This window comes from Melanotaenia boesemani, chromosome 19 (genome assembly GCF_017639745.1).
Source record: "Melanotaenia boesemani isolate fMelBoe1 chromosome 19, fMelBoe1.pri, whole genome shotgun sequence".
NCBI lineage: Eukaryota > Metazoa > Chordata > Actinopteri > Atheriniformes > Melanotaeniidae > Melanotaenia > Melanotaenia boesemani.
The window spans coordinates 23,455,046-23,468,426 of NC_055700.1; the positions used below are offsets into that span (position 1 = coordinate 23,455,046).

The 13,381-nt window shown below is 39.4% G+C and overlaps 1 protein-coding gene across 2 annotated transcripts; it reads right to left on the minus strand.

Annotated features, from left to right (window-relative positions):
- Positions 1-335: 335 nt before the first annotated feature.
- Positions 336-13,114, minus strand: ppp2r2ab (protein phosphatase 2, regulatory subunit B, alpha b). 2 transcript variants are annotated; one of them, XM_041970391.1, is made up of 11 exons: positions 13,079-13,114; positions 12,841-12,954; positions 11,060-11,128; positions 6,824-6,921; positions 6,558-6,723; positions 5,239-5,351; positions 4,896-5,073; positions 4,552-4,716; positions 4,264-4,433; positions 2,148-2,239; positions 336-2,031 (listed from the first exon to the last, which is right to left on the minus strand). In XM_041970391.1, exons 2-11 carry the CDS (start codon positions 12,845-12,847, stop codon positions 1,752-1,754), a joined length of 1,338 nt encoding a protein of 445 aa, XP_041826325.1. In that variant the 5' UTR covers positions 12,848-12,954; positions 13,079-13,114; the 3' UTR covers positions 336-1,751. The 2 variants fall into 2 exon arrangements, with proteins under 2 accessions (XP_041826325.1, XP_041826324.1); XM_041970390.1 differs by lacking the exon at positions 13,079-13,114 and having other exon boundaries at positions 12,841-13,072.
- Positions 13,115-13,381: the final 267 nt, after the last annotated feature.

Below are 13,381 nucleotides of genomic sequence, written 5' to 3' on the forward strand. Positions count from 1 at the left end.
TAGGAACATTAGCTCTAATATATTAGCTTTTAACTAGAAGTATAAACGTGTGGTATCTAGAATGGGATTAGACAACTTTCCAGTGTTGGTGGAGGCGTGCGTGCCTCCACGTACACAGTGTACCAATTAGTCTGATGTGTGCTTAGTTGCATATTTGGGGAACTGGACACCACATCTGCTGATTTTTTTTAAACCCTCTGTTGTTTACGCCCAATGTTTTCATCACAAGTCAGAAATCCTATGTAAAGTTCAATCAACACTATTCTACAGTGTCACATTTATAAAATCATGTATACTCTGGCATTTAAACACGGATAAAACAACAATCACAAGAATGCAAAAGTAGTCTTTTCTTTTCTTTTTTTTCTTCATTTTCAAGAGTAAAACTTTTATACATTACTAGAGGCATCAACATCCCTATTGTCCACATTTTAAATATTGTTTGTAGATTTCATGTCCTGAAAATGTTTGTGGCTTTATTTCACCACAACATTGTCTGCAGTAGTTCATAGATGCTTTGACTGACTTAATGCCCCAAATAATGTACTGTTTATCTTAAATGCAGGCTTACAATACAGATATCCAAATACTGCAGATGGTGCAGCAAGAGTCCAGTGTAAAACTCAAAGTTCTCTCTGTTGTGAAGTGCTGCTTGAGAACTATGGTACACCATGGGAAGACAATACTCAACCAAAGGAGGAAAAAAAAAAAAAATAGTTGTTAAAATGGTACAGCTTCGTTTCACAAAATGGGACGGAACACATCTGGTGACGTGTTAAACTTTTTTTTTAATATAAATATGACAATCATAATTTTCTTTGTATAGGCTATCTCTCATACCTGACTATTGTTGAACACAAGATTAGGAAGAGGAACCAATGCACAAAATAAGTCAAGACACATGAACCAATCTAAAAGAAAAGGAGGAAGGGTTTAAAAAAAAAAAAAAAAAAAAAAAAAAAAAAAAAAAAAAAGAAAGAAAGAAAGAAAATCTCTTCTGGAGTTTGAGCCCGTTTGGCCAACCAGAGCTTGAGGCACAGCAACAGCGAGCAGGACAACACCTCACTGGACCATATAAATGAAAACGCACTGTACCTAAAATCCTGGAGGCCACTGCTGAGGTATTGTTGTCCTGTGTGAACAGCTAGAGTGTATGTAGGGGAGGAAACAAAATAAAAACGACAGAAGAGAGGAGAGGAAAAAAAAAAAAAAAAAAAAAAAGCACCAGGCATATTTGTGTATCCGTTGAGTACATTTTAATAAACCTCAAAAGAACTGGAAAAAAAGCATGTACACACAAAAAAAAGGGGGATCAAATTAGAAAAATAAACACCACAATGGCACAGGATGAGGGGACATACTAAAGTGTTTATTTTCAACTACAGAGCCATTTGGGGTGGGCGGGGTTATAAAAATAAGTGTGCCTGTAGTCAGAATTTTATGGAAATTAAACTGTTTTACCCACATTAGAGAAGTAAAGGGCAGGTGGGCAGGCAGAAAAAAAAAAACATGACAAAGGAAAAACTTGGCACAACATCACTAAACAACAAGGCAGACGTCACTCTGCTTCAGACAGACATAACGGGCGAGAGAAGCTTCTTCTGTCCACGTCTAGAACAAAGTGGCAAAGTTTGGTCGCTGGGTAGCGACGGACAGGGATTCTGGCTGTCGGTGTTACCGCAGATAACCCTGGATGGGGGCGGGGACGTTCAGGACACCCACGCCGGATCTTGAACAAACTCACCCTGTTATTAGTTTACTTTATCCTGGAATATGTAGAGGTTGTTAGTTGTTGCCACGGCAATGATGTTGTCCTGGGGGTGCCAGGCAGTGTGGAGGATTTTCTTGTTGAAGTCCAAACTATCCACACTGATTTCATCTTTCTTGCGCTTGCCACCGGCACACACCTTGCGGGGCTTTAGGACCTGCATGGGCTTGCTGTTTTCGCGGGATGCTTCAAGCATAACGTCCCGCCGATGCCCGCGGTCAAACATCCGGAAGAAGTTGTTGTATGAGCCAGTCATCACCACACTGGCAGAGGGGGGACATGCAGGTTAAAATGAGCGAGTTGCTGACATAAATAACCTTGGAATGATCTCTAAATAGATGCATCAGTGAGGCAGGTGTTGGAGGTGTTGTGTTTGTACCTGTCATTGCCATTCCAGCAGCATTCAAACTTGTCAAAGATGCAGTCGTTTTCGTAGAGCGAGCACAGCTTGCTCCTCAGGTACTCGTGAACCTGTAATAATTCAGTGAATGTAATAAGAAGCAGCAGCTAAAATCTGATCACTGGAAGGCATGAGCAGGCTCTCACCACTTGTAGTTTAAAATCATAACTTTTGTCAAAACAAATGTCAATGTGCTGCAAACCATGTTTACAGTGCCACCTAGTGGCCAATATGCAGCACTACCAGGAATCATTCAAAAGGTGTGGCCACTGTTACATAAAATTACTGCATTCAAAACTAAACATCACACAAAATACACTTTCAATTAAAGATGAGAATAAAATCTACTCTGACAACTGACAGAATATTTACATAAATTATGGCAGATCCCAGACGCCATGAACGAATTACTGGAAAGAGGGTTAGAAGGAATTCAGGGCTCTAGACTAACTGGAAATGTTAGGAGTGTCCCTTCACACTACTGGATTTTAACACAATAAGACTTTTACCACTCCTTAATAATAAAGAAAACGCCAAACTGTCCTTAAACAAAATTCTTAAAGTGAAAAAATCTGTAAAGAGTCCATTTATTGCAAAACATTTATTTGTAGTTATTATGAAGAAGAAAATTGGCATAATGGAAGAAATGTGAGCTGTAGTCAAAGTCTGTTTATACTTAAAACAATCCATCTGTATCAGTCGTAGCTCCTCCACCTTTATTATTTCCTCCCCAACACACAGATATGTGGTTCTTCACAAGCTTAACAGGATAAAATAGGATTTTGAGATGGGATTATATTTTCAGGAAATGGTGATCAGAAAATTAGCTCAAGTCTATAAGTTCAAACAGATTTTATAACAAAGACAACGATGTCCCAAAAACTATAAATGGTAAGGAAGCACAGTTGAAAAGCTTCTTTACTTCTGATCCTGCCCTCAGTTAGCAGAAAAATGCCAACATGTAGACATGTTTGTGAAGCCTCAACGCAGAAATCCTGCAGGAACATGTTCAAGGCATAAATGTAGCTATCAAAGTTGGTGAAGAGCAGATCTTCTGCCACTATGTCTTGAATTTTGTTGTCATTTCGGTGCTTTCTGCACAGATTTGTACACTGTTAACATACGTGAATACAACTAAACAGTCAGATGTCATTTGTCTTATTTACACCACTGCACATCATCTCTCCTCAGCTCTCTGTACTGCACATGGCCCAATGCACAGACAAACCACACATTAAAAAATACGGCCCCCGCCCACCATAACCGCTTCACCACTTCACTCTCAGAATGGATTTTATTAACACTGTGCCTGACTACAACCAACTAAAGTCTCCATGAAGCACATATATACACACCTGTGGCTACAGGTGAGCTAACTGCTACATTAACAAGCTCCCAACAGCCTCCAGACAGATAGAGCAGGAATATTTTTACCAGTAGGAGGAAAACCCAGCTCATCAGTGATGAACTATCCACCATCCAGAGAAAGCAAAAAAAAATTATTTCAAGTTACTCACACCTGGATTCAATTAAAAGAAAAAGTATATATTGAAGACCTCCAGCAAGTACTCTACTCACATAAGGGCAGAGCAGTGATTAGGCTGTGTACTCCTCCGCACAAGGATATAGGTCTGTCCTATTATCTGTTACTATTTTTAGTCCATCCAATACAGACAAAGCTTGTTCCATCATCATAATGAAATGTAGCCATGCTCTGGATCGCCTCTTCAGTGAGCTGGCCAGCACCTGCCAGCACCGATACTGATATTGATGAGCCCAGTGTCACATGATTCCGATGCTTTGGAAAATTTAGAACGGGTTCCTGAGTGGAAGTGGTTTTCAATTCCCATCCCTTCCCACAAACTCCCGCTCAGAGACAACATCAGGGGAATAATTAAATGTACTTGATTTTTCAAAGGGTATTTAGTCAAAATACTATAAAGAGATAAATCAGATAAACAAGGGACATATATTACGTCAAATAAGTGAACAAAGTTTAAAAATTAAGTTTACCAACTTCAAAATGGTGTCAGGAAACATGAAAACGACATACCTGCTGCTCTGCACTTTGTAACACAGCTTCAGTCATTCTCACCTGATAAGTTTCCACTGGTCTGTTTTCCATGTTCAAGTCCCAAATCTTCACCGACAAGTAGTCTCTGGTCATCATGTAGCGCCCACTGTGGCTAAACTTGACATCTGAGATCGATGATATGATTTCCGAGAAGAAGGAGCGGTTGCTGGGATCTTCTGGCTCCTCAAACACTGGACAAGACAAACAGAAACGCAAATCAAACATAGACACATAAAATATTAAATCTTGTCATGGGAGATGAAGGGTGACTAAAATAAAAAAAAAAAAAAAAACACTGTGGTCACTCACATTTGGAGTGCTTGTCACATAGTGCTGAAACTCTCATGTCACACAGGCGGATGGTTCCTTTGCTGCTGCTGTAGACGAAGGTATTACACTGGTGAGGGTGAAACTCCGCTGCAGTGATCACTTCTGTTAGCTCCTCCATATTGGCTGGTTTAATGTCAACAATATCTGAGGAGGACAAAGTGAAGGAGGAGAACAGCTCGTGCTTTGAAAGATTTTTTTTCCATTCTTGATTCTGTCTTTTACACCCAGTTTTGATCAATTCATCTTCAATCTCATTCAAATGGATTAAATGGAATAAAAAAAAAGCACGCAGACAAACTCGGCTGCACTTGGTTTAAGGATACTGAAGCTGCGGTCAGTGATCTCAAGGTGCCAGAGGTTGATGCGGAGGTCGTCTGCAGACAGGTAGGTCTCGTTGTCACTGTTGACCGAGACAGAGTTGATATGGTAGGTGTGAGCGTTGGCGAACACCCTCCGTGGACTGGCCTCCACCATGAGGTCCATAGGCATTAAAACTGGTACCTGAGGAAAAAAGAAATCATCTCAAAATAAAAATGAAAGTAGTCTACAGAACCCAAATTAGAGATAAAAGGCTAGTTTGGGTGACAATCTGCTTTGAAACCCATGTAGAATATTCTTTCTTTAGGATTTGCACCCATGTGGAAAGCTTGAAAGCTTGTGACTGACCCGCAGTGCCGTGATAGTGTTAGGATCTTTGTATCGTCCATCCTCCTCTTTCAGATTATAGCCCTCTGGTCTCTTGTCTCGTTCACTAATTTTCCACAATTTAATTGTCTTATCTGTGTGAAGAGAAGAAACACTCCATTTAGGCCCTGTTCACATGTGGTGCCGACATGCTTACAGGGTCAGCCAATCACAGGTAGAAGGTGTGAAATGCATGTGAAAGCTCACAGGACAGATTAGAGGATGCATTCAGATCTGATCATCTTGGCCACATTTATCCACATTCAATCAGCAATCTGAACATGATACTCTATCAGGATCTTTTCATTAAAAATATAAAGAAATATGGGGAGGTTTTGTTAAGTTGTCTTGATCTTCATTATGAGTGATGTTTAGCGCATGGGCGTAGAGTTGGGCTGGGCGACAGGAACATGTCCCTGCCAATATCCAGCAAGTCCCGAGTTGTTCATCTTCCATTGCACAAACAGCAAAGATCAGTCCTCACTGTACTTTATCTGGAACAAGCGATCACTGCTGTAAGTCCTGCCTTATTAATTTCCCTTAAGATGATTGGCTTGTTTCTTGCTAATGTGGTTGGCTGTCTTCACTGGTGAGAGAGCTAGCACGAGCTAGGGCGAGAGAGGGATGCTAACGGTGGCCAATGTATTCAAATCACATTACAAAAAACATTAAGATCATCCTGCATTTATTAAGCAAAAAAGGAACAAAGACCTCAATGTCAACAATAGAATGTTTTTGTAATAAACATCTGCTTGTTTAGGTTCTCCATCTGCTTTAAATTACATGAAACTGCAAATAAACATCCAATATAAATGCAAAAAACCCTCTAATACTCCACTTTTATGTCCCTACCAATGTATAAATCTGATTTTATTGTTGTACCTGCTGTAAAATGCTCCAATTACAAGTATGTCAGCTTTCCAACGGTGTGTCACATGTGCACCCACATATATATAGCCTAGCGAAGGTGTGGGGAAAACAGACGACGGATGGTCAATGAGCGCCGCTGACTGTAGGACCTTTTAATGCCAGATGCAAAGTCACACCCCCAACAGCTGTTCACCACTGACTGATCCACCCAAGATGCACAATAATACCAAATATGAACAGGGCCTTAATGCTGAAATAGTAAAAATATCTAACATATGATGTGTTCAACTACAAAATATGGTTTTTATCTGTAGAGCTTCACTTTGATCATGTTTAATTTCAACTTGAGAAAAAAGTGGTTGTAGAACTTCCTGTTTACAACCAGTCACCCCAGGTTTTCATAGTAAAGATTTATTCAGTGACTGCTTTACCGTTTGTCGACAGTAGAAACTGAGCAGCGTTCTTCTGGGGAAGCCAGCGAATCTTGTTGATCTTTTCTTCTATTTCCAAACTCTTCAAGTAGTCGAACTCGGGCTCGTGGCTTTGAAAGGTGCTGTAAACATTGTACTCGCTCCGGAACTGAGGCGGATTTTTATTCTGTCAGGAGCCGTGAAGAAAATTCACATCAACTTGAGTTCATCTGTTAATTGTTTCATCAGGTTCAGGACACAGGAAGCAAAGGGGAAATGGTGTGTACCTCTATTTCCTGTTGGAAAATGACAACACGCCCACCCTTGTCTCCAGTGGCCAGCAGCTCCCCTGTGTGGTTAAACTCAACTGTGGATATAATGTCCGCTGGAATCAAAAGAAAAAAAAAAAGGAGCAATTAAACTTACACTTGCCATCATTTTTAAATGGGTTAGTCTCTTTTTATATATAATCAAGAACACTGGAATAAAAACAAAAACAATGTGTCCACAGAAGGGCTGGATTTATCTCTCAGGGAATGAGATCAGCAGCTTTCCTGACATGTCGGTCTGAGATACAGAGCAACATCGCAGCATGTAGAGCAGACGGAAAATGATCTGTAACCTACTTTTTCCTTCCCCCTACCTCATCCATTCCCCCTTAACTCAGACTATATTACAACTCCCCCCCTCCAGCAGCATTACACTACTTTATAAAATAAAAACCTCAAACACACACATGCACATTTGCTTAACCCTTTGTAGCTCACTAGAGCAGAAACATAAAGCTAGTAAGACTGCGAGGGGTCTTTGTGTTGGACTCTGGAGGCTCAAAGCAGGTTGTAACATATCTAAACTACACTTTACACATTGCACACACTTTAAAAAGATTTGATACACATCTTTTAATTTAACTAACATTTTTCTTTAATGTTAGGATGAGGTTGCTTTATTTGTGCTGGTTTAAAACGTGTCTCATAGTCCTAAATTAAAATTTACATTATAAATGCTCCAGATCAGGACATGTAAAATACCCAATATTGATGCAAATCTAAAATAACCTTTTATATTACGCCATAATGAACATACTAAAACAAAATTCTGGACTTTAATGAATTAGTGAATAAATAATTGTGCCTGAGCAAAATATAGCAACTTGTTCAGTAATAGAAGCAGATTTTTTTTTTTTTTTGGCACTTTGTTCCACACTCAGTCCTAAAAAAAAAAAAAAAAAACACTTGGAGCAGGAGTGTCAAGCGTACAGCCGACCAAAGCGTCCAGTCTGGCCCCTGGGATGTATGTGGTAAATGTGAAAATGACATTCACTGCAATTGTTCAACAATAGTAACTGCAATTCTTTGTATGAGGTTGCATTTTTTTATCTTTAAATATAAAATATTTCCAAGGAAGGATGATAAGTAGTTATATCTTAATAAATCTGATTTCGGTTTGTATTATGAGTCAGTTCAGGTGGTCACGATTACTACATATATATTTAAATGTACGGGTATGTACATTTAAAATAACTTTATATTAACAGTATTAATAATGTGAAAGTTCCAGAAACTTATGATTAAATATTCTGTTAGACAGAGACAATAGTGCTGATATGAGACTGATAAATGTTGCTTACTTTAGCTAGCGTGTCCAAAAACAATACTTCTGGGTAAATATGTGACTGTGTGAACCCTGAATAGCTAGTTTCCTTCTCAGCTGAACCATAAACAAACGCAACAAGAGAGACAGTCGCCTACTTGCGACAGAAAAGCCGACGAGCTGATCACCGACAGCTAACATGATTCACAACAAGAGGGGGAGGCGGAGAGGAAGCAGCTGCATCAGACACCGAGAACGACAGAACAGTAACGTTTGTGCAAAACTACTGAAAAGTTTTTTTTTGTTTTTTATCATTTTAAATGTGTGAAAAAAGTGCAGGTTTTGAACCCTCTCACCAGGAAAAGAGAGAGTTAAAACACCCTCATCCCCCACGGGTGTGACGCCCTCAAATCCACCCACGGCCAGCCATCTTTTTCTATCTTGCCTGTAGACGCCTCTTAAGTCTTGCAGTAATAAATGACAGATGTTATGCAAGCGTGAAATGCATTAAAAATGTTAATACTATTAATTACATAAAATAGTAACTGCAGTCAACACGCTGTTTTTAACAGCCTTAATATATATATTTAATTTCATTGATTGAATATAATTTACAATGGCAACATCTGAAAAAGATAAATCATAATTCTTAAGTCATGGCAGCTTATACTAAAGTGCTGAGAAAGTACGAAAATGTATCACATTTGGTATTTAAAGACACGGACGCTGCCTCGTGCAAGACCCCGCCCTGCCATGGACGAAGATTCACGTTAAATATGAAATAACCCAGTCATTACCCCGCCTCTCCGGAGTTAGAACTGAAAATTACAGCATGTCACATTATTATTAGAGTAACTTTTAAAGAGCTAGAAGTTACATTAAATGTACATACTTGTACATTTCTACATGTGCGTAGTAATCCAGACAAACTGATTCAGTTCAGTTGGTCACCGTGTAAATGTTTAAAAAGAAAAGAAAAAGCAACCTCGTACTTTTATTTTTTTTAAAAATGCATTTAATTTTTTCTGTGTCATTTTTACATTTACCAAATTCATCCTGGGGGCCAGACTGCACACTCTGGTGGTCTAGTTTTGGCCCCCGGGCCATATGTTTGTAACCCCTGCATTAAACAATGAGGTAACACTCAGCAGTTCATTACTTATCTAAAGAGATAACTGAAGCCAAGGAAGGCTACACTATCCCCAGTCTGTAATTTAGACAAAAAACAGGAAAAAAATTGGCAGTTAGTGAAAAGATAGATAAAACAGGACATCTGCTCCTGCAGGTGAATCACTACATGATGCAGCACTGATACAAAAACAATGTGACCTTCACTACTGCCACATCACAACATCACCTTAACCAAATGTTGAAATGTCTGTGTAACCTGAGACTGTGCAGGGGTCAAGTACTAGAATAAAATAAAACTCTAGCTACAATTACCAAATGTATGTTTTTGAAAAAAAGAACAAAAAAAAAAAAAAAGGGGGGGGCAGATATTTGTGGCTTATAAATGTCACAATTTACAGGCAAGCTGATCCTGTATAAAATATCCCAATGGGTATAAGTGTGCTGAGCGTAATGCACCATGTTCCTGCAAACCCACCGACAGTTTGCTTTAACATGCTCGAACACAACACGGAAAACAGGAACATGCCAGAGCAATGCAGAACATCATGAACTGAACAACTGCACAGCCTTACGGTAAAGCAGGTTGAGATTCTTTGCATTCCAGACATATAGCCATGAGCATCAACAACAACCAATTCTTTCACTTGTTAAAGAGTAGAAATACTGAGAAGCATCAGCATCTGACAAGCATGCAGGATTTCAAAAGGTGTGTCAAGAATGAGCAACTTGACTGTCATCTGTTCAGGTTAGGTCGGTGATTCAGTTTAATTAGTGAGCCGCTTTGGGACGGCAAGATGCACCTGGAGACGAACCTGACCAGATAACATGCTGTGACTGCCAAGTTTAAAAATCCAGACCAGTGTACAGTCTAGTCTGTTTAATTCTAAAGAGAATAGAAAGACTAAGTTTCACATGGATGTGCAATTGGGGAAGCATATAATGTTTTTATCTTGTCTGCCACACTTGTAAATGCTGCTCAGCTGCAGATTTCACCTCATTTAAACTCTGTGATTGCAACTTTATCAGCATCATTGAGCAGCTGTGATATTAATCTTGGTTTAAGTGATTGTTAAAGTGACGTGATTTTGCTGGCTGTGAAAAATCAAACCAATTCTTAATAGACTTATTATAAAACTTCTTAAAATCTTCTTAAATCTTAAAATTGGTTCTAGCAGCAACCTTGAACCAGCACTGGAACCACTTCAGTGGAAAAGTGGTATAATTGTGTATTTGTTTTATTAAGTTACAACAATGAAGATTAAGAATTTCTCTTGAAAACACTGGCCCTTTCAGGAAGCAACACTGGGAAACGGAGACAAATGTCCAGTTTCGGTGGGCAGTTTTCAATGTGGAACAGAAATAACACTATGTGCTGGTTTTACAACAGCAATACCATGACTGTAAAACGGCGCTAATAAGGTTAAAGGAAATATGCTGATCATTAGATTATGACATAATATTGCTGAAAATTCAACATGGCTAACCTTTTAAAAATGCAGAGCACTCTCTAGTCATCAGCATAATGACCACAAAAGATAAGCCTTTAAATTTAGCAGAACATCAGGGAGTCAAAGTTCATGTGAAGACCCATATTATTGTCCTGTTGCATGAAATGTTTGGTTAAAATGTAATATTACAGTTTTGGCATTGTTACACTGTGTTGAAGCTTTAGGATGGATATGGAACAAGTGATAATCTCTGCAAGCTGTTGATAAAGCAACATCTTTTTTTTCCTTTTCTACACTTTCCCCTCTGTGCTTTAGACTTTTAAGGAATATAAATTTAACTAGAGCCCATACCTTCAGCTACGTCATCATCAATGGCTCCTTTCACCTGAGAGAAGCACCACTGCATGTCACCTCCAGGTCCTATGAGAGAGAGGGAGAGAGGAAAAAAACATTTCTATTACATTTCTGACTGGTTTATTACCTTGTTAACACAAGTACAGATTAAACTAAAACCCTCACCAATCATGAATAATAAACAACAGAAAGTCTTGATTTTAGCACATTAAGATGGAGAGGGATCACTTTAATGAGACTGGGACTAAATACTGATAACAGATATGTTGCAAAACTGTGCAGCAAATTGATGTGCACATATGTCCACACTTCTACAAGTCTTGGCCTCGAAGTAGAGAAACTTACATTTAATTCTCACTCAATACGAGTGTCAGGATATTCCACTACAACTCTATGCACACGCGATACTTGCAGAACCAGTTCTGTTATGGGAAAGTGTCAGGTGCAAATAATGTCCACAAAGCTGAATGAACTCCAGAGTTTTGTAACAATCACCATTAAATTTCGAGCCTTGTCCATCTTTAAAAGCTGCAGATGTTTCAAGGACAGGCTCCTATAATAATAAATAAGCGTCTCCTTAACTGATAATAAACTTCCATCCAAACAGGTTGTTCTTCAGCATTCGACAATAGCACCAATTAAAACCTAAATTTTTTCACACCTGATTACTTCAGCTACTGCACAAAAGAAACCGGTTTAATGAAGGAAGAATATCTATGAGTCATACACACTGTGAAAGGTGGTATAAACAATAAGCCAGAAAATGCTGTAAAGAAAAACCCATATAAAAGCAAATAAGTGTTGCAATGAGAGAATCGTCTCACCTATCAATTGCAATTAAGACAACATGCAATACTTATGTTTGAAGATAAATCCTGTCTAATCAACTATTATGCATGTACAACAGATATTTCTTGCCACTTGTTTGGCAATGTGTTAGCCAGTAGTTCATCTGAATAGGCTGCACACCCTTTTCAGTAACTGCAACCCCACCTTTGGTGCCTTGACAAGAGAATGAATGACACAATGCAAATCTGCATTGAAAAAATTAATGAAAAGCTTATCTGAATAGATTTGGATTAAAATTTCGTGTCCGCAACACAATCAGTCATTCTTCGATTTTTTTGGGGGGGCAGAAACTCCACAAACAGCTCTGTCTCCAGCAGGCCTGGAATGCTAACCTGCATGTGGGCAATGTCAAAGTTTGCGGCTAAAGCTAGCTTGCCTTGTTAAGGCATGTTTGTGCGGAAATAATTTAGAACTGCAGACATCCCCACCTTTAACTGCATGCTTTATTATGAACATTAATAACAGATTAGAACATTCAAATTAACCATTTCTGCGACCCAAGCACAAGTATGAGAATCAGGTGTTACAGCTACATGAACTTGGTATTATGGTGTCACAGAATTACAGCGATGTTGGGCTAATTTGTGCGCATAGTTAGCTTTTAATGAGAGCTCGGGTTTGATGATACGGTTAATAGCTTTTGCTTGCGAGAAGAAGCTGGCTATCAAGCTCTAGCCGGTGAAGACAGGCCAGATGGACGATGACACTTGAGTTTGGTGGCTAGCTAAGATTAGCATTGGCTAAGTTTGATTAGCTAGCCACCATTAGCCAAACCAACAGTCGGCTGCGTTGGCTTAATCTGTCACCTGTCGGGACGGATAGCTTCTCGGAACTGAGCTGCATTCAGGAAATTGTTAAAAAAGGAAGAAGAAAAGAATAACACGCCATTTAATTATTAACATTTATGCTTGTATTCGTTAAATGGTTACCTGCCATGACGAGACAGACAGTGGAGCTTGCCTCAGTCAGTCACGATCCTTCTTCCAACTCCCACGCGCTGATTCGTGGGATCTGAACTTTTTCTTCCGCTCAGTATCCGCTGCCTGTGTGCGCAAAGCTGGACGTCAGGCCTTAAATGAGGTGTATTTCGGGGTATTTTATTACTCTCCCCTTTGATTTCCCGCTCCTCCCTTTGCTGTTTCTCTCTGTGTGTGTGTCACTCTCTACCTTCCGTCTCTCTTGCCGCCGGCAACTTCGCATCCCACAAGTCATTTCTTCCCCACCCTACTAGAATCTCTTCCGCAAGGCACGTTCACCAATGGGTTTTTATAATGCGCGCGCGCACACAACAGCAGATGCAAAGGCACGCGCGTACACATTGATGGCTATCAAAGGATGGAGAGAGTATAACTGGACCAGATCATCCTACTTAATCTGCAGGTTTAATGCTGCTACTTTATGTGATATAGTCGTCACCTTGGTATTGGTGTTTATTCTGCTCGGCACTTTAAAAGGTGAATTTATTTCGCT